This window comes from Onychomys torridus, chromosome 6 (assembly GCF_903995425.1).
Source record: "Onychomys torridus chromosome 6, mOncTor1.1, whole genome shotgun sequence".
Taxonomy (NCBI): Eukaryota; Metazoa; Chordata; class Mammalia; order Rodentia; family Cricetidae; genus Onychomys; species Onychomys torridus.
Genome location: NC_050448.1, coordinates 102,115,026 through 102,142,751, shown reverse-complemented (window position 1 = coordinate 102,142,751; position 27,726 = coordinate 102,115,026). Strand labels below are relative to the sequence as shown.

General features: G+C 38.1%; 1 protein-coding gene across 9 annotated transcripts in view; it reads right to left on the bottom strand.

The window, feature by feature from the left end:
* Nucleotides 1-27,726, bottom strand: part of Camk2d (calcium/calmodulin dependent protein kinase II delta) — a 261,335-nt gene that overhangs the window by 104,199 nt on the left and 129,410 nt on the right. For all 9 annotated transcript variants that reach the window (XM_036189904.1, XM_036189909.1, XM_036189908.1 and 6 more), the window contains exon 4: nucleotides 17,903-17,957. In XM_036189904.1, coding sequence (XP_036045797.1) covers nucleotides 17,903-17,957 — 55 coding nt within the window. The remainder of the gene's footprint in view (nucleotides 1-17,902; nucleotides 17,958-27,726) is intronic.

Below are 27,726 nucleotides of genomic sequence, written 5' to 3'. Positions count from 1 at the left end.
CTATTCAAAATTTAAAAATTAAATATTAAGTATTATATGGATATTTAATAAAAAGGTTATATTTTGTTATAATTAAACAAGTGATTTTAGGCTTGAAGATGAACCTCTAAAGTGATGTTTTTCCTTAAACATCACTCTGTCTCACTCAAGCCTTATGCATATTCATCTGTATACACACAAACACACATTTACAAGCATATGCATATTACAGAGTTGCACATACATAAATGCCTATATAGACTTTGTATATGACAAAACACACACTATTATTAATAGGGAAATTCATAAATGTTATTTAACTTCATAAATTTTTTATATTACTGTATGCAGCTGTGGTGGATAATGGCTCCAATAGGCTCACATATTTGAATGCTTAGTCATTAGGGTGTAGCACTACTTGAGAAGGATTAGAAGGTGTGGCCTTGTTGGAGGAAGTGTGTTTCTGTGGGTGGGCTTTGGAGTTTCAGAAGCCCAAGCCAGGCCCAGTGTTTCGCTCCTCTTCATAATGCCTGCGGGTCAGATGTAGAACTCTCAGTTTCTCTAGTGCCATGTCTGTCCTCATGCCACCACGCTCCCCGTCATGATGATAATGGAGTAACTGAAACTGTAAGCAAGCCCCAAATTCATGTTTCCCTTTATGAGAGTTGCCACAAGCATGGTGTCATAGACTCACATGGTAGAAGGAGAGAACTCCTCCTCCAAACAGTTCTCTAACCAGCATACATAACCACTCCCTCACACACAAATAAAGAAATAACCATAATAACTTTAAGAACAACATGGAGAGGAGAATCCATGCAGCAGAAATCCATGGAATTATTTGAGTTCCTATTATAATGACTGAACTAGATATGCAAGGGTTTGGCTTTATAATATACTTGAGCATAAAGACCCTCACCCATGAGAAGTAAAAACAATTAAAAAAATTTGGTTTGGTAGCGATAACTTTTAAATATTGCTTCTTGTATTAGAACTGAAATAATTATGTTTCAAATAGGCCTGTAAGCCAATATGCACCATTCCTTGCTCTGATTCTTCAGTTTGGCAATTACATTTTCTTTCCTTAAAGGGGGCAGGGGTTGCTCTCGGCTTGCTTCTTGGCAGCATCTCATCTTCTGTACTAGATTTGGGCTCCTGAGTCAAGTGTTCCCCATTTCCTCACAGCAAGGCCTCCTATCCCCCAGTTCTTGACACATGTGGCCCATCCTGCTTAAGTAGCATGCTTTTAGCTCCATGGTCTGCCAGTTAATTCCTTTGGTTGGCTCAAAGATGGAAACTGCAGGTCAGCTTTCATGACTTTTGGCACTCACTGGACACAGATTCTCTTTAAAGTGGGACTTGCTGCTGTGGGTGGGGGGGATCTGGGAGGAGCTGAGGGAGGGGAAAACCATGATCAGAATGTAATGTATGAAAAAATGTATTTTTTAAAAAGTTCTAATCACTGAACATACTGGGGGTATGTGATCGGGAGGCTTTGCCTGTTGATAAATTAAGAAAAGCACACAAAGCCAGCCTAAACTTCAGTAGCCTTTGTCTCTAGGCTACAATTGAGATCAAATATAGTTATGTCTATTTCAGTTATTTAAGATAATAAGTTAACTTTTACTCAAAACAATTTTGGATGACTGCCTCTTGTGCTATAACCAATCCTGGAAAAGTCATCAACTTTGATTTCTCTTTGATTATCACTTTCCATCAAAACATACCCCAAGTCCATTCACCAGGTCATTCCAAATCCCAAAGGCTCCCCATATCTCAACAAAGCAGCGTAGGGTGTGAGGTTCTGCTCTCTTTTACCCAAATACCGGATTAAGGAGCATCATTTGGATTTGTTTGAATGACCTAGTGTTTTGCCTTCAATCAGTTATGAAGCTTCCTCCAAAACTAATGACTGAGGGTCTGTAACATCCAGAAGTTACAGAAAACTTCTTTGAACATTTGCTTGTGAAAGAAAAAAATGAGGAAACTGAAGAGAACTTCTGTTAGCTCCATTTCAGGCACATGGATAGAAGGAAGGCACATGGAGTGAGGGAGGAATATGAAAAGTGGAAAGAATTTAAAAATAATGGTTTCAGAAAGCCGCCCTATTCACCTTTGTACCAAAAAGAAATTAAAAAAGAAGCCATAAAATAAAGTCAATCAAACTAAATGCAAGTACAAAATACTGCCCATCTAAATCTTGGTCAAGAATAAACAAAAAGTAGTACTTCAGTGGTCCACAGCACTATCTTTCATGGTAGGCAAACCCAAGTATAGCTAACCACTTGGTCTGTGACCTCAGGCATATAAGTCACCTCTTCTGCCCCAGTTGCTCCACGAGAGCAATATACCAACATTATGTTACAGTGTTACTATAAATAACAAGACTGGCAGTATGCTTATAACCGTTTGGGAAAGGGTATGCCCATGGTTAACTATTCAACAAATGTTAGCTTCTATTAAGGCCAGAAATGTTTTACAAAATCTAAATTAATTTCCAATAATACAATGTGTTGATAGGGGCTGTTCAACAGCATTCACTTATACTTTCCTGTGAGCAAACATCATTTAATTCTTAGGCATCATTTGCATAGTTTAGGCTTGCATAGGCTTGCAATTATCAGAGGCCAACCCTCTATTACAATCTTTAAAATTCTCTTTTGTATATAATATTGAAAAGGCAGGAACCTTTTTAAGAGGTGAGGATTAGTGAAGGAAATTGGGTCACTGGCATGACACTTTGAAGGGGTCATTGGCCTCCTAGCCTCTTGCCATATTTTTCTATACTTCCAGATGAACTTAGGCAAACTGGCCTCCTACTGTGCTACCATATTATCTATTATCAGCCATTTTTTTTTCATAAATGAACTCCATCGAGTACAGAAATAGAGCAGTGGGTCGCCTAAGACCATTGAAAAACACAGATATTTACATTACAATTCATAACAGTAGCAAAATCACAGTTATGAAGTAGCAATGAAAATAATTTTATGGTTGGGGGTCACCACACATGAGGAATTGTGATAAAGGATCTCGTCATTAGGAAGGTTGAGAACCACTGCAATAGAGTCAATTGTCCAAGGTTTGAAACCTATGAAACTCCAAGCCCAAATGCCCTTTCCTCCTTAACAGTTGATTGTCACCGTTGGGTATGTTGTCACAGCAGCAGCAGGCTGGCTGATACATATGGCATGAGTTTAAGGGTCAGAATGATACATAGCTCCGGTACTGTATTTTCTAGTCATCGCTATACTTCTCTTATAGTTCCCATGGGTTTTATGACTGTAAATGAGGCTCAGAAGAAGCCTATATCAGAAGTAATTAAATATCCAATGTTAAAGCAGGAACCAAACACTGATAGTAACTTTCATGACTTCTCTTTCAAGCAAGAGCAGGCACAATATTTCCTATTGACCATGAAATGAAAAAGACTCACTTGTGCCAACACTGCTGGAGAAACTTGAATAGGTTCCAAATTCCAAAATAAAAGGCTGCCAAAAATAGACAGACAAACAAATAAACAAAAACCCCTAAATGCACTTCTTTCCATGTTTTCCAATTATAAATGCAACCAAAGAGAAAACATACCAGGCCTTGTTCACACTGTGTGTTTCAAATATCCTGGTACTCTGTGGGGCTGGCAACCAGAAAGGCAAATTGCATTGCTTAAATAATTAAAGTCAACAATATCAGGCTCTCAAGGGTAATTAAATATCTTCTTTAGCTTGCTCACTGAACGTAGGTAATTAAAATATGGAAAAGATTCAAAATGCTTAAGCATCTTAACAATCAAGAAAAATCAATATCTGAATATAAAGACATTATTTAATTTGTTATGAAGGAAGCATCAGGCTAATTGATATAAAAAATACTATGCATAGGTGAAATGGGATGTCCTTTAGGGAAAAGATAGGTTTCTTCTTAAGTATCATTTGCTAAGATCTGATTTTCCACATTTTCATTTAACAAGATAAAATAAACTTTATATTTCACAGTATAAAAAATTGTGAAAACCAATGGAGGATCACAATACAACAGAAAATCTACAGTGTAGTGTGTGTGTGTGTGTGTGTGTGTGTGTGTGTGTGTGTGTGTTGTGTGTTGTGTTGTGTGATGCACATTTGCAGGGGATAGAATTCAGGTCATTGAGCATATTAACCAAGTGTTCTAAGATTGTGCCATGCATCCCAGCCCACTAAATCTATGTCACATACAACTCTACATGAACACAGTCTTATGCTAAAATGAAACAGAAGAAAAGTTATGGTTTTTCATTAAAATTCTATTTTGAGAGCACTATTTCATTGTTCATTATTAAGTGTATAAAATGCTAGATTTCATTGTGACAGTTCATACATGTACTTTACTCTTACAACATACTTGGATCACATCCACCTGCATTACTTGGTCTTATCCCACTTCCCATTTCCTGAAAGCTTTGCTTGTGAAAGTCCTAAATAATGGTACCTCATTAATGTAGAATTCAAAATTTATAAACTTCAAAACATCTATGAAAAATTAAATTAGCATTTCTCTTTCTTCTCTGAACATTAAACTTTAAGAATACAAACACATACCATATAGACTCTCTCTCTCTCTCTCTCTCTCTCTCTCTCTCTCTCTCTCTCTCTCTCTCTCACACACACACACACACACACACACACACACACACACACACACACAAATGGCTTGATCTATGGCTAGAAAGACTGGTAATCAACCAAGCAAGCAAGTAGACTAAAAGACAGATATAAGTTGTTTTCATTCAAGCATATGAAAAGGACCTAAAGGCATAAGTTCCATCTCATACTTACATTCTATTATTTACCAGCACTCACCACGTAGGTATTTTTGAACTAGCAGCAACCACTTTTCTTCTTTGACATATTTTGGTTCTATCTTTAGAATCAAACAAACTAACAAGGGTATTATTTTGATAAGTTTTGGCTAGACTACCAGGAAAAAAGAACTCTGCTCAGTTAGATAGTGGGCATATCAGCATCTCACAGAACGGTCACCCATCACACTATGAGAATGCATGTGATGTAAGATATCTGTGCATTGTCAATTAATGCATAGGATTTCATAGGAAGCATTCTTTGTAACTGACTCTCCTTTTTCTGACTTTTTTAAAGTGTCAACTCATTTATCCGGTAGATCCTGCCCGAAGCTAGGTGTGGTTTAGAGCACTTTACATTCTTGCTCTTATTGGAGCCTCACTGTGAGGAGGCACATATTTCCCCAGGATCTGCTGTCATCATCTTCCTTAAATGTGATGCTTTACTTATTATATCCACATGCACACGATTCCAAAAAAAACACCACTAAACCTGTTCTCAATCACAAAGCCATAGATGAGTTGGTCAAAGTTCTATGAGAGATAAAACGTCCTTTTCTCCAACCAGAACTGTGTAATGCTTTAAGAATGGAAGGTTCTCAAGAGACAGAAGTCTTTAACGAAAGAATTAGTGCCTCTGCACTTACCTGTTTCCTGTGCCTTTTCTTGGGCCTTTATTCCTTCTTTTTGTTTTGTTCTGTTCTTATTTGTTCATTTTTATCTTATCTAACTACATTTCATTATTACCTCTTAGATGCCTGGTTTGTTTGTTTGGTTGGTTTGATTTTTGTTTGTTTGTTTGACACAGTGTTTCTCTATGTAGTCCTGGCTGTCCTGGAACTCACTCCATAGACCAGGTTGCTCTTGAACTTAAGAGACTTGCCTGCCTCTGCCTCCTAAGTGCTGGGATTAAAGGCCTGTGCTACTACCACCCTGCTGCCTGGCCTGTGTGTTTTTTAAGAAGGGACAGAATGAGGGGTAGATCCAGACTGGAGGGGAGTGGGGAGGAACAAGGAGGAGTGAAGGGAGGAGGAAACCATGATTAGGACATACTACATAAAAAAAATCTATTTTCCTTTTTTTTTGCTGTTGTTGTTTTTTGTTTTTTAAGACAGGGTTTCTCTGTATAGTTCTGGATCTCGCCCTGTAAACCAGGCTGGCCTCAAACTCACAGGGATCCACCTGGCTCTGCCTCCCGAGTGCTGGTATTAAAGGTGTGCACCACTACTACATGGCTAAAAAGAATCTATTTTCAATAAAAGAAAAAGAAAGAATTTTAGGTCCAATTAATCATTATATCTATTTCCTACTACCTTACTAAAAAATATTCTGTTTGCCTTCTTTCACCTTTCATATTTTGAACCCATAATCTAGAAACTTGCATCAGATTGACAATACCTTCCCTCATTGGAAAGTAGAATTTTTTCCCTACATATATTGCATTATTACCTTCACTTTTTTTAAAAAAAAAAAATCAGGATGATTTAGTGCAAGAAGAGGTAAATCTGATAGGAGCATTGGGAACTGGTTATAGCCTGAGTCTCAAAGTTTTATTGGTCCTCTCTCCTTCTACCTTCAAACTTGATGGTTTATCCACCATGACCAATTCGATTCCAGAACCTTCCAGTCTTCTTTCCACATGCTGCTGTTCTTAGCACCTGTGCTGCCGGGTGCTGCCCATGCATTCACTTTGCTTGGTGCTCACCACAACCTATAGCCTCCCCTTCTGGTTAGATGTCAGCTCCTCTTAGGCAGTGCTATGTCTTATTCACTGGTTTTATCTGTAGTATTTAGCAAAGTGTTTCACATGCAATTAGCACTCAGTCAGTATTCACTGAATGAATGTATTATAATATCAAATCTATTTGTGGAGAATGGCTGAAGTACCCAAGTATGAGGCTGGGGTGGGGGAGGGGGCTTAATCATGAGCCAAGAGCAGACCCTGCCAAGATTGAGTAGCTTGAGCAGAAGTGGAAAGTGCAGAGATCAGGTGGGAGCTGGGCTTCCTGCCACAGAGTCCGGGCTGGGACATGAAACGGATGAGCACATAGCAGAAAATAGCCCACACTGAAGAAGCTGTCTGCTAAACTTAGTCCAACATCTTTGAAATTGTAACTTTTCCAGATCATCTACATAGCAGCATGTCACTGACAGTCCCCAGGCACTGTCCTCAAAAAATGACAACTATACCCACCATAGCAATTCCATCCTAATTCAAGGTGAAACTTGGGATTTAGGAGCTGCAGTGAAATTATTTAATAAGACAGAATTAATAACCACCCATGATTTTATATTTAATTAACTTTCTAAGAACAGTGCACTTTCAAAATCTGGCTTATAGTATGAATCTTAAAGGTTCTTATTAATGAAATCAAACCTGAGGCCAGTTATTGGGGTGAACGCTGGAAGATCAGAGAAGCAGAACAAGCCACAGTTTCCTCACCTTGCCAGTTCCTAAGCTGGTCTTGTTTCCTCAGAATGGAAGCTTCTGTGGCCTTATCCCAATGGCTCTCGGCTGAACTGTGTTGCTCCAAAGCCTGAATGCTAACCAACCAAATGCTTAACTAACTACATGCTTTTCTCTAATTGCTCTAGTTTCTGGTCTTCACGCCTTATATACCTTTCTCTTTCTGCTGTCACTGCCTGGGATTAAAGGCTGGGTTTCTGGGATTAAAGGCGTGGGTCACCATGCTTAGCTGTTTCTAAAGTGGCCTTGAACACACAGAGATCCACCTGGCTCTGCCTCCCAAGTGCTGGGAATAAAGGTGTGTACCACCACTGCCCAACTTCTGTTATGGCTTAATCTTCCCATTTTCTGGACACCATTTTTGGCTTTGTTCTAGTGGCTGTCTATTCTCTGACCCCAGATATGTTTATTTTAGGGAACACACAATATTTTCAGGGAACACAATACCCACCACACTGGCTCAACCAAAGAAGGAATAAACCTCTTTATTAAATCCGGGCTTCAAATTTCAGTGTGGGTGTTTTCAAATATGATTAGTTTCTGTTATTTGCCTAGAAATACAAAAGGTACCTTTATATAAATATATACATATATTATCAGTACTGGCTACATTTAGTGTATGAGAAACATATAGGCTAGGCTTCTTTATCTTAAGATATGCTGTAAAACTCTAAATTCCTGGTTTTGATTTCTTATCTCTAACTAGTACATTTTGTATGAATTTTTGACTCAAAACAATTTCTAAGTTTTGAAAAAATTATAAATAGAAGATTTAACTAATTACAACACTGTGAAACCTTCCACTTTCTCAGCCAGGTGTGAAGAGCTTAGAAACCACCGCTTTGCCATAACAAGCAAAGAGCTAAACACACTGAGAAATGAACAACTCTTTGTAGACATACCAAAAAGGTGGAATTACAGTGTAAACCATACTTCTCTGTATGGGAAGTAGGACAAATGGCTATTGCAAATCATGGTTTAACAGAGCAGCAGTTGACAGCAGAGCCCTCCTCAAATCCAGTGTAAGTGCGTTAGGAAATCCTAAGTTTTGATGAGTTAGTAAAGCTTATGGTAGACAGTATTAGCAGATTAAAAATTCCATGGGAACAAAATCTTTAGAGTCTCTCAAACTTCGATGAGTTTAACCTTTCCCTGACCTGTTTTTCATTATTATAACAAAATCGTTGAATCTGGGTAACTTTAAAAAGGCATTCATTCAGCTCACAGTTCTGTAGGTCCAGAGGCCACCCACAACAATGAGATCTAATCATAGGCCAGAGATGCTACCTCTCCCAACACTTTTCTTTGACATCATTATAGGCGTCTTTGCCACAGGTCCTTTAACCCAGCACATATGTCCCTTTCAAAATGACTGTAAGGAAACTAAAACAAAAAACCAAACCACAGGCATGTTGGGAAAGTTGGAATTGTCAGGCCAGGAGCTAAAAAAATAGAAAAAAAGGAAGGAAGGAAGAATGAATGAATGAATGAAAGCTTTTGTAGAAAATGGACACCATGCAAGAACAATGAGTGTTATAAACAGAGGGCTGAAAATTCCAAGAAGGCAGAAAAGGAAATGGAAGCACTCATGGGCCTTGAGAGGCCACCATGAAGAGCACCCTGCACAGGCTCTTTAAGAGACCAGGCACAGCTGAGAATTGGAGTTTGGGGATATGACAACTGTAATTCACAAAAACTGAAGAGAGAAAAACAACAGAGAAGTCAGAACACAATGTCCAATAAACACAGTACAGCCATAAAAAATGGATAATATCCAGATAGAGAAGAAGCAGAGGAGAGAAAAGAATGGGGCACTATTCGAAGCAACAAGGACTGAGGAGTTCCCAAAACAGCTTGTCAAAGATGGCGGCTTACCAAAAAAGAAGAGTGCCTGAAGGAAGGAAGAAAGTCCTCCCCATCCCCACCCTAGTGGGCACCTGGGCCGATAGGTACAAAGGTTAAGAAGTACTCTAACTTCTAAACAAAGCCAGAGAAGAGATTGCATGGACGAAATGAAAGCGTAAACATAAGATGCTAGAGTTCTGCACCTTGCTAGGTTACTCTTCAAAAGTGAGGCAGGTGTGTGTGTGTGTGTGTGTGTGTGTGTGTGTGTGTGTGTGTTGGGAGTGGGGTGCAGCAGGGTCTGAGGAACTGTTGAGGAAAATTCTTCAGGAAGAAAGACAAGGTAACAGCCTGAAACACAGACGGACATAGGAAAAGGAATGGAACCATTAGAAAGGGAATAGGGAAGGGTGAGAAGTGAAGATTTGTTAATCTAATATAAAATAACAGTTTGTTCAAAATAAGAGAAAGAATTTGTCCAACTGTGTGTGCGCACATGTGTACATGGGTGAATGGGGTGTGGCATTCACCAAAAGCGGGGGGGGGGGGGGCGGGGCGCTCAGACATACATCCCTGGAAAGGTATCTGGTTTTCAGACTGTAGGTAAAGGTGAGAAATTGGTTAGATTTTAAACTAATGATTCTCAACCTGTGGGTCATGACCCCTAAACCACCAGAAAACATAGATATTTACATTATGATTCATAACAGCAGCAAAGTTAGAGTTATGAAGTAGCAACAAAATAATTTTATGGTTGGGATCACCACAACATGAGGGTCACAGCATTTGGAAGGTTGAGAACCACTGCTTTAAATAATCCGTAACATAGGAAGCATAAGTAACATAAATCTTACTTGAAAGTGACCGTGAATTAAATGTAAATGTATTGTTACAAACTCTAAGAAACCACTGAAAACCCCTTTTCTGCAAGTACAATTGATATGCTAACAGAGGAAAAATAAAATCACCTAAATTGTTCCATTAAGACCAAAAAAGACAGTATCAAGAAAAAAAACAAACAAACAAAAAACAGAAAACAATAAAGCATGGAAGATACAGGAACAAAAATAAGATACAAACAGAAAGTAGTTATGGGGCTATCCAAATTAATAACCATTTATATGCCAATGAGGGTTTTATTAAAATAAAAATTGTCAGAGTAGATACTTAAAAAAAATCTACACATTCACATTCAGTAAAATGTAACAAGAATTGCCCCATCTTCACCATGAATATCTAACAACATGGATCTAGGGATCTGTTAACCCAATGTCTTTGTGTGCTTTATAAATATTTCAACACGATGGACATGTGGTAAACAGCAGGTTTCTGAAATTGCAGAGGTATAAGGCGGTGAGGTTGCAGGAAATTACCTTCAAAAACCATAGCGCTCACCTTCTCTTTAGCCACTTATGTGCAATGCTTTGCACAAGAGATGCTTAGAACACTTGTTTGTTGAATGAAGAAATGTTCCCAAGGACACGAGTGTTTTCACCTCAGTGTCAACTCCTTCCATTGTTCTGTAATAACGCTGATTGGCTGAATGGAGGCTCTCATTCCCAGACATTCATTAAGCCTGTGCTATGGGTTTTTAAGAGTCACCTAATTGCTTTCAGAATGCCATATATGCAACCTGAAAAACATGATATGTAGCTAATCTTATTTCTGATATCACCAATAAAAATGTCTGTTCCATAGCTAAAGGAGTGTGACTCAAAAATTATTTTTATTATTAAAAATGAAAAGAAAAGTATTTTTCTAATAACTAGGAACCACACAAGATTTTTTTGGATGGCAAAAAATAAAATGAACAAGAGAGAAGCAATATATCACAGCCTCTTATTAAAAAAATTCTCCTTCCAAAATTTTGAAAATTGAGCTTTTATTATAGATGTCTGAGGAAGGCTAAGGCATTTAATAGGCTGCCATTATACATTGAGGAACATTTCTTATCTGGGTACACCAATAGAAACACTTTAAAACATATAAATAAGGAGGACTTCATGTTCCTAGAGGTGTTTTTGCCAGGGGGAAAGTGACCTTTTGTACATTAGATGTAATAACAGCATTTTCTCTAATATTCCAGAAACTTAAGAAATGTTCTTATATTTATTAATGACACCAGGAGTCCCATTAATTGTACCACAAGCCTTAAATAATGAAACCAGCTTCCCAGCCTCCTAAATTAAAAAGGACTTGAGAAAGGTCTCAAGATTCTCATTGAATCCCACCAGCACACATTATATAAAACAGAAAGGGCTTAGAGGAACGGTAATGCTAAATGGTTCTCCATGGGTGTCTCTGAGAATGAAAGTTAAAGTTTTCATTCTCGACTCTGTCATAAACCTATTCAATTCTCTCTCATAGTTTCTTAATTGCAAATATTCAATCCAAGTGTTATTCTCTTATACATTTACTTATGGCTTACAGTGCTTTAACAAATCTGTATTCCAATGTATACATACAACACATGTGTCTCCTGGCAGTTCCTGGTGCACATATGTTTCAAATGAAGAAGAACAAAATATAACTCCCAACACATGCCACTCTGTCATAACATTTTTATATTTAAAATTAAAATTTTCTAAGAATTTTGTACATGTGTATGGTATCTACATCATTTCTATCCCCCCTTCCACTCTCCTATTCCTCCTGTATTCCAAAACTCGCTCTTACATTTATGACCTCTTCTTCAATTATTACTGACTATATGTGTGTGTGTGTGTGTGTGTGTGTGTGTGTGTGTGTGTGTGTGTGTGTGTATACACATACACACAGCCTTCTAAGTCCATTTAATGCTGCTCACATTTAGAAGTTTCTTAGGCTGACCATTTGATAACTTGTCCCTAAAGAAAACCGATTCTCCTTCTCCCAGTAGCCACTGATTGCCTATAGCTCTTCGTTGAGGGGTGTGACCTGGTGAAACATCCCTCATCCACTTTAGCACATCAGTTGGTGTTATCATTATGCAGGTATTTGTTTAGGCAACCATGCTGTTGAGATGTCATGGGTACAGCTTCTCTATCTTGTCTAGAAGACACTGTTTAGTGGCAGGTCCTTTGGTTCTTACAACCTCCCTACCCCCGCTTCCACCGTTTTCTCTGAGCCTTAGGTGTAAGGCTTGGTTACAGATGTTATCAACTGGAACTTGGTCAACATTCACTTATTCTCTATATTTTGACCATTTGTGAATATGGTGATATTTTATTTGTGCTGAATGTGATTTTAATTGTATGTTAATAAATAAAGTTGCCTGGAGATCAGAAGTCAAAGCCAGCCATAAGCAGAGCCAGGCAGTGGTGGCACACGCCCTTAATCCAATCACATGGCAGGCAGAGTCTCTGTGTGGTCAGGGACAGACAAGCGTGGTGACACGAACCTTTAATCCCAGTACCAACCATAGAGACCTGGAGGTCTGTATAGACATGCAGTGACAAGGAAGCCATGTGGTTGGGTTTAGAGCCAATGAAAAAGCAGAACAGAAAGGCAATAAAAAGACAAGTCAGACAGGAAGAAGCTCTCTCTCTCTAGGGGAGCTACTTCTGGTGGTAAGCTAAAGTTACTCATGGCTATTGCTCTGATCTCTTTGGCTGTTTACCTCTGTATTTGGCTCTGTGTTTCTTATTTACTAAGACTGTTTAGAATTTCATCTACATGTGTATATCTGTCATAGTCTCAGTCTGTTGCCAAGAGAAACTTCTGATGAACTTGAAATTAAGATTCTACTGCTGAAAACACCATACACTTTAGACAAAGGCTTGGAGGAATTGAGCTGGAACTGACCTGAAGCCTCTTCCCCGAGGACTAGCTCTTATAGTATCTGAAGATGCTATGCAAGCTTCTTCAGCAATCAATAGTCATACCAGCTGTAAAGCCTGTGGACCACATAATGATCTGCCTGGCAAGAACCCAGTTGTAAGATAGTGACCCTTTTATCTTAGGGTAATCAACAGCTGTCTAATTGGACTTGAGGCTAGATCTATAAGAAAGAATTATGCCTGATACTATAAACTTAGATAAATACCCATAGCACGAGAAGTCCTAGGCCCCAAAGAAGCTACTACTGCCACTTTCCTAAACAAATAGCATTTCTAACTGTGTTCTCAATACTGACAACAATTCCTTTGAATTGAAGGCATCTGGGAAGAAATGTCTCTGCCTTCCCGTTGGCCTAGGAGCAGGACATAAATTTGTGAAGTTGTCCTCCTTGATGTCGACCCCTGTAACACAAGGGTTACTCCATCAGTCTTATCAGTTTGAACTCTACACATGAAGAATCTGCTAGACTGTCCTTTCTGTGCCATTAGCTCCCCCTCAACATCTAACTTCCTATAATTTGCTGTCCCTTGAGATGTTTTGTCCCTCTGTCATGACTTCCTAAAAAATGGTTATCTTGTTAAGATTTTGTATAAAACCAAACTGTATATTATAGTGTTGAGATGCTGAACAAGCCTGCTTTGGAAGCAAAGTTTACAGTTTAAGTTATTCATCTCTGAGCATGTGATATACATGTTCACAAAATTCTTTTTGCTTTTTTTCTGTCTATAAACTGTATTCTGTCAGTAGTATTTACAGGCCCCAACTAATGAATTAATTATGTAATTTATTACATTAATCTACCTAAATTATACAGAGGGAAAAGAGTTCTTCCATGCCATTATGCACATTCAGGTAGTCAAATGGCCTCAAAAAGTGGATCAAAAGAGATGCACAAGGCATACTCCCTCTTAAGGATGCCCAAATGGTTTCCAAAATCCCACAGAAGTTCTTGTACCTTTAAGACTATACTTTCCTTAACTACATTTAACAGCAAGCATTGTTTCGCATTAAGTGTAGAAATGGAAGGACCCACCTACTCTATCAAGGGCCATCATCTCTGCCTGCAGGTCTCTTTCTTGGGAACTCTCTTCTAGATCCATTTCTTTACTTTCTTTTCTTCCTTTAGCTGTCAGACAAATCCATGTCTATCAGGTTGGCCCTTTCTGCCTTCAGAGTTGCTTACACATTCCTGGAACATCATGGTTGATATAGCGGTATCAAGCATGATGAAGGACAACTTTCGAAAGTCGGGGCAGATCAACAGAGCTGTTGAGTTACACTAGCTTTCAGGTTTGGGAGGGCTTTGTTGCTGGTTCCCTAGTCTATGTGTAAAAGAGACTACTAATGCTTTGCAGATAGAAATGTTGGTGAGATCCCTGGATTTAAAATAGCTGGAACAAAACTCCTTCCAACATTTGCCTTTTAAAATGTGAGATCTTTCATTAAAAATATGAACCCACAAAGGCAGAAGTCCCTCTTAGAATCTGGTGTCTGTCATTCTAAGGAAAGCATTCACAGGAATCATACTGTCCAAACAGCACCAGAAGCTGGAAAGGAACACAACACACATTCCTTCAATGTGAGTTCACGAATTTATTTTATCCTGCAACTGACCACATGACCTCAAATTTCCCCACTGTATTTCACTAATGAATTTAAGGTCATACTTTTCTACTATGTTGAAAATGTATACTGGTCTAAAGGTGTTCCTTTTTGCTTCTTTGCTGATTTCTATAATCACATAATTTGAAGCCATTTCATATTTTTATTTGGTTATGGTTTTTTTCTAGTCAACTGAGGAATATCTATACTTTTCCACCATTCTTTTTCAAATCTCTAAAACTGGGTATTTGATTGGGCTGTATTTAGCTTCACTCACTAATCCTATTTACTGACATAACATTTTGATGAAAGCTAGTGATAATTCATATCACATACTTTAATTACTAAGGAATGGTTTTAAAGCACCTGTGCTCAGAGGTTCAGTGCTCAGAGTTCAGCACGTTTTAAACTCTTATGCTCTGGACCTAGGTGTTCATTCTTGTCTCTTCACTTTGACTTGAGGCAGTGACAAGACAGGCAAGCATCTCTACTATGAAACGAATAGTTCCCAGCCAATGAACTAAATTATACAAATGGAAAAAGGCTTTTCATGACAACATGTAGCTGTAAATTATATTTTCCTTTGAAGAACTGTTTTTTATATGTTCTTTGTCAGTTATTCTTCTGAATTCTGAAAATGAATTATGAGAAGATAATAGATTCTTATCACCTCTTCAATAAGGAAATGTGAACGCCTATAACATATATAGTACAGATATCAGTAACTGTATGAGTACAGAAAACCACTATGCTGTGTCTTTTATAACCAAGTTTATTGACTAATGAAGTCATCAAGAAATAGCAATACGTTTTGTACTGAAGAAGAAAAAAGAAAAACAGATGTTTTTCCCCCATTAAATATAGTCCCACCTCTGTTCCCATGCTACTGTGGCACAATCCCTGCCCAGTAGCGAAGAACTACATCATGGTGTATCAGTGGAGGCTCAGCAGGGATCTGTAGCTGCCCACCATTGTCTAACCCTCTTCACATTTCTGCTGGTGCTACGGTATCAGACGAGGGCTACTAAAAAGATTTAACTCAATACGGCTTCGTAAAACTAGGACAGAATGAGGACATAATCTCAAATTTCTAATCATGACAAGAATCAGAAAAGCTCAATTTGATTCAGAAAGCATCTCTAGACAGCAACATCAAGACTACGATTCCAGCAATGAGGGGGATTGCCCATCTGCCAAATAAAAGCACTCTAGTGACCCAACAAGAACATGCCTGGGACAAATAAGAACAAGAGGCTGGACAATAACAAAGGATGTGCAGAAAACCCCCAAACAAGTCATAGAACTAAAGGATAAGCTCAGCAACAGAAAGAAGGAAAACCAAAATGACAGAGCGAAGATGTGGAAAATCGGCACCAAATCTGAAGACAGAACACGACAAATCACTCCAGTGTACGAACAGACTGAAAACAAAGCTGGCACAGGGCAGAGCCTCAGAAACCCAGGGGAATGTGAGAACAACCACCAAAATCCAATGCTTACGTCATCGGTGCTTCAGAGCAAAGGAGAAAGGAGGCGAGGTTGAAAAGCATTCAAAGAAACAATATCTGAAAATGTGCAAATCTGGCAGATATAAACCTACATTTTCAAAAGACAAAATCAACCACAAAGAAAAACTAAGAAAAACAAACTGAAACACATCACAATCAAATTTCTGGAAAAAAAAAAAAAAAAAAAGATAAATGGAAAATTGTGAAAACAACCAGAGGAAATAACACTACCCTCAAGGAAATGATGATTAGAATGATGGGATTTCTCCTTAGTAGTGTATAGAGTAGGAAATAGCATATCAGTGAAGAAACATGGCTTGCCTGGCACACGTGAGGTACTACACTGAATTCACAGCATAGAAGGGAGAGGAGGGGGAGAAGGAATGAACAGCAATCACAGAAGAAGGAACAAAGGAGAGAGTAGAAATTGAGAAAGCTAAGAACTTGCTGCTCTCCAGGAATACTGAAGGGGAAGGTGATCTGGTCCATCTCTGTAAACCAACACTCAGGAAGCACCTCATCAAAATCAAAGAATGACTAAAGAACGTTCAGAAAGAAAACCATAAAGAAGGGCTTCAGGTCCACGAGGAAGCAGGGAACCAGAAGGAAAGCTCTGAGAAAAGGCAGAGGGTAAAGGACAACATGGGCAGCGTGAGGACACCAAGCACGGGCTCTGCCTGTGAGGACAGGCATGCATTCTAGAGCTGCGTCTAAGTAGGCTTTGGCTACTGTCTTCTCAGATACACAGGGATCACAGTAAGACAAATGGATTTCCATGGCTGCCATCCATATTCAAGTCTTCCCTTTGATCACGATAATAATAAATTGTGCTTCTGTATACCTATACCATAAGATCTGGGGGGAGTCACTTCTCTTCCTGGGAAAGGTTAGCTCAGTGGATAAAATACTTCCCACAGTGTCCCTCTTTCCTTTCACTTCCTTTGGAAGTCAGTCTGACAGCTGATAAGAAAGCAATCAGTTCTGGAGGACAGGTAGAGCTTAAGATGAAGACAGACCCACAAGTTAAGGAGGCCAGCCAGAAGGATCGTTTCATGATACTGCTAAAATCCAACTTAATTAAACCTATTACTAAGATACTTTTAGATTAATATGAAATCTTTGTTGTTGTTGTGACCAACATTCATTAAATGAGTATACTATAATTATACAGTTCTTTTTTCATGGCTGGGTCTTTAAGCTGTTCCCCCACACACATATCTATAAGCATGATACTGTGAATATCTCTGGGTATAAAATTGTACTTGGATTTAGAATATAGTTTCTGTGGACTTTTTACCAGAAGTAAAATTATTATCAAAAGATATAGCTATTTTTAATGTTTTAAATAATTAGTATCAAGGTGATTTCAAGTAAGTGGGTCTTTATTTAGCTCTTTACAGTCGTGCCTATGGACTGCTTTGCTATATGCCTGCCATGAGTCAATATTTCCCCTTCACTCTTGTTGGCAGAACCTTGACTTAAGTTCTGATTAGCTTAAATGAACTTTGAATACCAGGGTTATTTCTCTGGATTTCTCTCTTTATAGACGATACCTTTTAGAAGCTCTTAGAAAATTCAGTAGAAAACTTTGTACATGTCAGCCATTTTTGTAAAACATTCCCATGGACAGTGCAAAGTGAAACACACTCAAAACATTTCAAAAGGTGGACAATATACTGTTGTGCAGCTGTCTCCTTTTTAAAAAATTAGAGTGGAAAAATCACTCAAAAACATCTAAAATATTGTAGTAGTCCTTATTTTGGGCTATGCAATGAGAAAAATCATGTTGGAATCAAAATAGTTTTCAATTATATGGAAAAAATAAATGAACATTGAGCATGTACTTACAAATCAAACACCAAGTAATGGAAGCCCTCTTCTGATATACTGTCATGAAGTCTCACTGAAGAAAAGAAAGAGAAGAAAGGTTATGTTAATCTTATTGCAATTGCCTACAGAAAGCCAATCCTATGATGAGAGCTGCCCCTTATTTCAAATTTGTGATATATCAGTATCATTTATAGCAAGGCATGAGTGGAGAACGACCCAAGATCAGGGCTTTGGTTCTGATCATTATTAACTATCTGAGTTTAAGAAAATTACTTAAGCCGGGTGGTGGTGGCACATACCTTTAATCCCAGCACTCGGGAGGCAAGAGGCAGGCGAATCTCAGTGAGTTCGAGGCCAGCCTGGTCTATTGAGCGAGATCCAGGAAAGGCACAAAGCTACACAGAGAAACCCTGTCTTGAAAAACCAAAAAGAAAAAAAAGAAAATTAATTAAGTTGTAATGACATTAGTACATGCACTAAAATGCTGCAGTTTAAATGAGAAAATAAAAGAAAAATAATCCATATATTGCTAGGTAAATGTTATAGAAATGTTACTGGTGATAATAAAATACATCTAACGTTTCTAGGTTCAGAACATTTTTACAGTTCCCTGTCTTCCCTCTTAATGTTGCCCTAATCCTAGTCTTCATCAACCCATGCCTTGATCACCACACCAGAGACAGCAAGACGGACACTGTAAGTCTATCTTCCCTTTGTCCCTGAGTTCCTACATGACACTGTCTGGCCAGTGTGCCTTCTTTACTTAAGTCACCAAAAGTAGCTACAAGTGTCTCCTGGACAAATTGCTGGGAAAATAATAAACCAGTTCCCCCAGTCCATGAATATTACCAATGTGGTAGGCTTATGGGTGGAACTAGCTGAAACTAATACACGAATCCTATGAATTTAAAGGTATAAATTTATACCAAACCACACATGTAAACTGACTGTTTTATGTATCTATTTTTTCAAAGTCTTCCCTATTTTCTCCACGTATCTCTCACTGGTGGTAATTCTTTCTGTTTGACTTTTATTGAGGGCAAAAGTGGCCAGAAAACAGCCATTGTGAAGGACACAACTAATTTTACAAAAGTCATAAGAGAAGATAAAATTTTCTACCTTCATCCATTCACAATGGGCTGATTGATTTTTGCCACCTTGAGACACAAATGTAGACATATCTAAGAAGAGGAAATTTTAATTGAGAATGTCTCCATAAGACTGGCCTGTAGGCAAATCTGTGGGGTATGACTTGACTAATGTTTGATATGGGAGTGCTCAGCTCACAACCAATGGTGCCACCACTAGGCAGGTAGTCCTGGATGCAATAAGAAAGCAGGCTGAGGAAGCCATTAGGAATAAGTCAGTAAGCAGCGTTCCTCCGCGGCTTCTGCTTCAGTGCCTGCCTCCAGGTTACTGCCTTGAGTTCCTATCATTAATTTCCTCAGCAATGGAGTGTAACTTGGTAGTATAAGTGGTAATAAACTCATTCCTCCCCAAATTGCTTTTGGTTATGGTATTTTATCACAGCAGTAGAATCCCTAACTAAGAGACTTAGTACAGGTCTCATTGATGATGGTGGCCACATGGAAAATGTGCACCCGGAAGTGTTCTTAAGTTGGCTCAAACTACAACCATCTAGATACAGATTGTATACATATGGATGTAACTCCTAACTCACATACTTACTACAATGGCTACTCCTCATAACACTGCTCCATCTACGTTAGGTCTCAATGTGCAACCACTGTAGCTTTCTAAAGCCCTCTCTAGAAAGCCTTGGAGGTAGAGAAAGAGGAACTTTGTTTTTTCAACATTAAATTACAGATGATTATTTATAAAAATGTGGATTTCCCATAGTCATTAACATGATGATGAAGCCTAAAATGGAGGCAACAGATTTGGCTTAGGAACTCAGTCTCAGACCTCAACATGTTTCACTCTCCAGTACATGGAAAGCTAACTGACACCCTGGGGTGTTCTCCCCATCTTAGCAGTTTGTCATCACTCTTGAATTCTGGGATGCAGCTAAATCAAAGCCCTTTTCCTTATTCAGAATACAGAACCTCCTTCTCATCAGTATTGTGAAGTAGGAAGCATATTCCTAAATCCTTACATCTCACCTAGAAATCCAGCATACAGTTCCCTGTCTTTCACAAAGTAATATCAGGATTTGGGAGGAAAAATTGTCACCAATCTCAATATACCTATCTGTCTAAAATAACAGATATGAAAGTGACTGTCCTGTGATTTTAATTGTGTGAAGAGTGTTCTTCTATTTTCCAGTATCAAAGACGCCTGGCACCATTGCTTACATATTCCCTGCTGAAGAAAAGGAAGAGACTGATTTGATACTGCATGTTCTGTTCATGACTTTTGAGCACAAGGAAAGAAGACAGACCATGGCCAATGACTGTGTTTTCTTAGAAGACAAAGTACCAGAGAGAAATAACTTTTAAAATATAATAGCATTTCAGTGAGTCAAAACTTGCACATGAGTAGACCACCTCTATTTTCTCCCATTGTTTCAGGGAAAAGCTTCAAGTGGAGGTGAGCTCTTCAATGTTCAGATGATTGAAAAAACTATTCAGAGAATATTATTTCAGGTGTAATTTGAGAAACAATACTAGTGTCTGATCACATCAGGAAAAACATTTTCATAGTACAATCCACTACTATCTTAATGATAATCTAATTATTGTAAACAATCTTTATTCAGAAGTGACAGTGTCACACAAATAGCTCAAAGCCTTATTATAAAATCTAACAAATCATTTAGCCAGCAAACGTGATGATGGATCAAGACAAACCATCCAAATTCAGTGTTTAGCACCACACATGTCCAAAGTACCTAGCCATTTGATGTTTGGAGCTCAATGCTGATAAATGGCCTTACTCTTCTAGCAGGCAAATCAGCATTGTCTTTTCCTGGGATTAACTTGTGCATATAGCCCTCCTTACTTTTTTATGCCCTTCCTAATCTCCTTCCATTCTGTTTTTAAAATAAGAAATTAGAAAGACCGAATTATATGGATTCATCGTTTTTCTCTTCTAGACAGAACTCTATGATTGTTCTCACAGGTATGTTCACATGTTTACAATTATAAGGATGGGTCAGGATTCTTCTCTAATTCTTAACTCTTGGGTTTCATGTTAGAGCTGATCTGTCTCCACAGTCTGTAGCATGATTTTACAGTCAGACACAAACTGGTTCTCCTCAAGCTTTTGTTGTTAGCAGAAAGTATTCCTCATCTTCTACACATAAAGGAAAAAAAACTTAGCAGAGTCCCAATGATTGAAAACGTGTTTACCCATATAAAATGTTACATTAATTATTCCCTATAAATAACAGTTAATTCCTTCTCAAACTAAAGGAATTACATGCCATTCTGCTCACACAGCTGTTCGCCTGAGCTTCACTGCAAGGCAGGCTCTCAAAGCAGGGTGGCGGCTGTGTGCTGAACCAGATTGTGCCACATTCTTGCCTCAACTGCCCGGTAGCTGCCATACGCGGCACATATGGGTGAACACAATTACATTAATTGTATATTGATAGGGGGGAAATTTTAAAGATGAGAAAAGCATTTGAGAAAACAGATTAAAAAACATCACTACTTTTTGACATTTTCTCAAATGTAACATCAAGTGTAAGAATAAATAGATGAGTTTTCATAAAGCAAAACATTATGATTTCCAGAAATAAAAATTTAAGCACTGCAACATTAAGTACGTGGCTTGAGGAAGATGCTACTGAAGATAAAACACTTTTCGTGGTCTAATTTTCTTCCCCCTCACTGCATAAGGTTGATGGTTTGCATTCAGAGTGGCGTTACGCTTCCCTCCTCCCGCCCTGTGCTCTTGTGTAACTTCAGTGGAATTCCAGCTGAGCAGTGGAGGGCTTACATCAGTCCCTGGCCTTGCATGGTCTGAGAAGAAAGAGATTTTAATGTGATTGACATTTCCTACTAATTTTAATATTTAATTTTATTTAAGGAATAAAAGATAAAATATAATTATAGTTCTTACTGTGTCAGGCACAGTTCAAATGATTTTCTTCAGAGTTATTCTATTTAGTGTACACAAGGATCATGACTACATGTGATGGATTTTTATAAGGAATGCACACACTATTAGAGACCTTAAGGAAATATCCATTTATGGTTAGCATGTAGCCAAGCTAGGTCCAAACTCAGCATATTGTGTGGACTTCCTCAAATATACACACAGATATTATAATAGAATGAGAAACTATGTGTGTAGGGGTGGAATGTGGTGTGTGTGTGTGTGGTGTGTTTATATATATGTGGGGTGTGTGTATGCATGCACATGTATGTATATATGTATACTGCTTTCATACATGTTTGTATATGTTAGTATGTATGCATGTATCTGTACGTATGTGGGGTGTGTGCATGCATGCATTTGCATGTGCATGTATTATATGTTTATATGTGTACATGTATACATTTATGTGTACATGTGCATACATATACGTATTTAGGTATGTTTTATGTATATATTAATGTGTATGTGTTTATGTCCAAAATGTATTCCGTTTATGTGTGTGTGTGTGTGTGTGTGTGTGTGTGTGTGTGTGTGTGTGTGTGTATTTGTGCAGATGCATGTGTTTATGTATCAGGAAACTCCTCACTGTGTTGCAGCAAATTGATAGTTCAGTGTGCAATGCTATTTAAAAGAGCAGCAAAAACAGAACAAAAAAAGGAAAACAGTACAATGACTAGAGAAATAAAGGGTGTAGTGAAGAACATTTTCCACAAAAAGAGAAAGTCGTTTGAGCTTCAGTTTAAAATGTGCTGACAAGCAGTTTGAAGATTTAGAGAAGACAGGTAAGACACAGGTCCAGTGCAGCTATATTTGCTTGTTGTGTATCACTCAATAATCCTTAAAACAGCGTTACTTTTATACTTTGGATTATTCCATGACTCAGATATTTTTTTCTGGTAGAGACAAAGTGGAAGAACTAAACTAAATAGAAAGCATACCAAGGTTCCTTGTGAGGCACATAGTGCTAAAACACATATTTAATAATTTTGCCAGAAGAAAGTGACCAGTAGCTTGGGAAGTTGCTCAATGGCATAAAACGTACCGAACATGTGCAACACTCTTGGTTGAGTCTCCACTAAACCCACAAAAACATGCTACCTTATTATCTTATGGAGATGCATTTTCTTTACTAAAGCCTTGACAGAGTACAAAGTCCTTTGTTAACATTTAACTACTACTTCCTTACACCTTCATTTCATACCCTCTATCAGATGAAATCAAGGTCATTCGTTATTATGATTTTGTGAAATTACTCACGCAAAATGCTCTGGTTCAAGTTATAATGATTATAACTTGTTATTATTATACCTCTTCTGCACAACACAAATTCCCCACTAATGTTCATTTTAGGAAATGAGCAGTCAATCATACTGGTGTTTGTGTCTTGTGCAGAGTATCCCCCACCCCTCTGAGCTCTAAATGATTAGCATGTGTGAAGCAAGCAGAGCTTTTCTAAGCTCTCTATATGGCAGCTGACCTCTTGGAAACCACCTGCTGTGCTAAAAGAAAGGTGTGGTTAGACTACTGAAAGACAAGAGGCCAAGGGGAGAGATACCCTGGAGAAAGAGAGGTCACCCTGATATTCCATCCCTAGCAGAGCTCAGAGCTAAATGTAACCGCATGAGTGACCTCACCTCCAACTGAGCAGAAAAACCATCTGATGAAGCAGTCAGCTCAGGGAACCATGGCAAATAACAAGCAGATACTATTTCATACCACTGAATCTGGGATGCAGATGGTTAAGTAACGATAGACAAATGCATAGGAAATATTTAATCTAAAATGTAAAACTGTCCTAAAATGATTTCTCCATATCACAAGCAATTTTGTAGTGAAAATAAACAAGCATGAATTAGTACAATTTTCTGAAGTTCAGCATGGTAAGGGTGACACGCTGCCAATGTTACCACAATACTAATGAAGTATTTCCTAGCTAACAGATTGTATTGCATTCTCATAAGCACCGTTTGTCAGCTCTGAGTCACAGTTCTGATTATAAACGAGGCCGATTTTGCATTTTCAGCTTTGTTGTCGGTGCAAGCATGGAGGTTGTTGGATTCAGTTCACATACTGAGATATAAAAATGGCAGCTTGTAAGTCAAGGCCTCCTTATATCCCCTCAGTAGTTAATTATAATTCACAGCTAGAGGCAGTCCCAGCCAAGTGAGGTCATGCAACATGCCAAGCCTTCCCTAGGAGAGGGATGCCAACACTGCGTTCATTTGTGAATTTTTAAAATTATGCTAGTACTCTAGAGGAACTGCAGCTCAGTCATTCCCACCAGATCTTCTAACAAAGCTGTTCAGTTTAGAGAGAAGACTATTCAAATAAAAAACAGAAACACTGAACAACAAATTTAAAACTCTAACACTTGTCAAAAAAAGCCAACTTGAAAGTAGATCAGCCAATGTATCTTGTTCTACTTAATCTTTATTTTTCTATAATACAGGCATTACAAATTAACAAAATGGGATGACATTTTAATATTTTTAACTAACATATTTTAATTAAATACATTTGAAAAGATACACAATCTATTTCTTTGACATATGGACCAAGGAAATGGTTTATTTTATTTTCAGTAAGTAAAATATAGCTAAGATATAGGTGCAAACACACATACACACTCACACACAGATGTTCACTGCTTTGTTTGGGCTGTGGCTTAAGGCACTAGCATCTGTACTTACAGATTCCCTTTATTTCTCTGAATATCACATTTAGAATCTTTTGACTGCATTGGTTAAGGTTAGGCATAAAACCCATAGTCTATGCTAAATTTGGATATCTGAACACATGAATTTCTTTTTTCTTATTCAACTTAAAATTTTTTTTCTTATGTATTTTTGAGACAAGGTCTAATTATGTACCCCAGGCTAGCCTAGGACTCACTATTAGGCATCTCCTGTCTCAGTATCCTAAGTGTTGAAATTATGGATTTGCACCCTCACAAACAACACAAGAACACACATATTTCTAAAGCTACAAAAAATGAGAAATTTTGAAAAATATCTAGTATGATATTATTAATAAATACCAATAAACCATTACTCAAGAATTAAAATTATTTCTACCTCCAAAATAAAAAATTATTTAATAAAATTTCATTTTTCTTGTAGTAACAGGAAAAGCTTATAATTGCAACTTAATATTAACCAATATTCAATTATATTGTAAAAATAATTTGGTACCTTAAGAACAAAGACTGAAAAATAATTGAGCACTTTTTGAAGTAATCAATTCAATTATTACACAAAAACTTGGTGGGAAATTCACTCCACATTAACTTACAAACTATTCTAAAAGTATACAAAAAGGGAGGAGTTTAACATGAATCATGGAGGTGCCTTGTTGGGGGCTAGAGGTCCTTATATTGACAGAGAAGTACTAAGAGAACCCGGGATGTTAATCACACAGGGGTGTTTCCTCAGTGGAGGAGATACAAATCAAATACTTGTATTGCATCCAGAAAGCCAAGAATGGATTCTGTTAATGACCTGGTGACCATTTTGCTATCTGTGGAGGCAGACCTCACCCACCTTTTATTATAGAGGTAAACCTCACCCAAATTCTCCAGAATGATTATCCCTGACTCTTCCCTCCTTAGACCATTACCCACCCTTAGGGGACCATTACATGTCACGTGTACTTTATAGCCTAATGACCTCTGTGCTATCAGTAAGGGACAACACTAGATTCTAGGCCCTTTGGTTATAGAACGGACCCTCATGATCACATGTACTTTGTAAAAGAGTTTCTATGTAGTCACACCTTAAGCTTTATCATGCATTTGCAACTGGACGGATTGTTGCCTGGAAACTTTTCACAAATTCACTGTGTTTTAAATATGCTGACAATGAACCACTTGGCATTAGACTCCCTGAAGTCTGATCCAGGTTGATGAAGTCGGTCTACACAGGGTTATCATTTTACCTCTTTGTGTGGTTCACTTCTCTGCCTAGACAACTGCAGGGCCCCCCCCCCCCCACCTCAGTGCCTAATATCAACTTCCCTACTTATTTCCAATTTTCTACCCTATTCTTGATTCAAAGTTAATAGCCAAGTTAGACTAGCAATTAGTATCAGGGATAGGTTAGTACCCTTCAGAACCAACTTGGAGGAACAGTGATGCCTTCTCATCACTCAGCTACAGACCTGGTTAGTCCCTAGGACTTCTAGATGGTCAAAATATCTGTTACTAGGGAGAATTTCAAGCCAAGAAGAGGGTGGGCAGAATACAGAGGTCATCAGTGGCTGTCTACTAAATGATTATAAGAAGACACAAATGGCCTAATACAGATTCTCAAAGATGGTTGAGGAAATAGAAGAGTAAATAACTAAATTATTTTTAAACTTTGTTCTGTTCATTTGAAATGAATTATTAATATATATGTGTAAGAATAAATTATACACTACATAACATCTGAAAATGCCCATTTTCTTTGAAAAATAATTTCATCGCCCTCCTGTATATTTTAATTGAGAAAATCCACTCTATTTAACATGATATGCTTAGTTTTTGTTGTTAACTTCATTTCTGGAAAGAAATTAGTACAAATTTCAAGATTTCTTTCTTTTTAAAAAATATTATCTATTCTATTAGTAGCTCCCATTTCTTCCCTTCCATTTTTTTTCTTGTCTTTTGGAGATATTATCCATTTCTACTAAGCTAATTACTAAGGATATCCTTGACGATAAGGGAGAGTCACACAGAAAGAAGGCGGGTAGCTAGCTGTGCTGGCGAGGCATCTCAGCTAGCAAACACTTGCCTTGCATGTGTGAGGCTCTGGGTATTGTCCCCCACCACCACAGCCAGCAAGACAGACAGTTCCTGACAATACAAAGCGGAATCCAGCCCTCAAGTGTGAGGCCTTTCTCTTCTTAACATCTCACCAATTTTAAAACATACCGCATTCGATTTGGGAGTTGCTTCTAATGACTAACTAGAAATAAAGCTCACATGTATCTCGCCTGGACCTCCAGCAAGCTAACTGAGCAGACAGGTGAGTGACACTTCTGAGGCAGTCCCTGGCTAGCGGAGAGTGGAGAAGGCATTATTAGCTCACCCTTTCCCTGCAACTGACATTCATGGCTGCTATCCCGGGGGAATTCCACACGCCAAATCTTCTCATTTGTCAATCTTTTATCCTGAAATTCATCCTTCACATAAAATATTGTGTCCAAACTAGATTTTCTCTATGAATCTGAAATACGTGAATTTGAAATTCTGCTAAAATAGCAAGTGCAAAGTAAATCTGTAGCAAGTAACCATGGTCTACTAAATGTTAACATATTTTTACTATGCTAACACTTTTCTCTCTATAAATATTTTTATGCCAAAAACTATTTGCAGGGTTTGGGGTTCTGTGCTTGTCCTGTCAACAAGAGGACCAGAGTTTGATGCCTAGAAAGCATGTGAAGTAAATGCTTGGAGCAGTGGCATGCGGTGGTAACCCCAGGCTGAGCAGTGAGAGCAAATGAGGTTAGTGTGGTGTGCAGGCAAATCAGCCTCGTGGAGTCAGTGAGCACCAGGTCAGTCATAGAGCCTGTCTCAAAGACGGTGGACAGCTTCTCTAGAGATGATACCTAAGCCACCACATGTGTGCATAACCACACATACATACACTCACATACAAATGTACATACATGTACATTAATTTTTTTTGAAAAGTTAGTTTATCGTTATGAATAATATGCAAATATGAAGCATACTAAAAAATTCTATAATCACAGGTTGTGGAATGAAGGAAATCATCAATGTTGTTTATAAATTTACT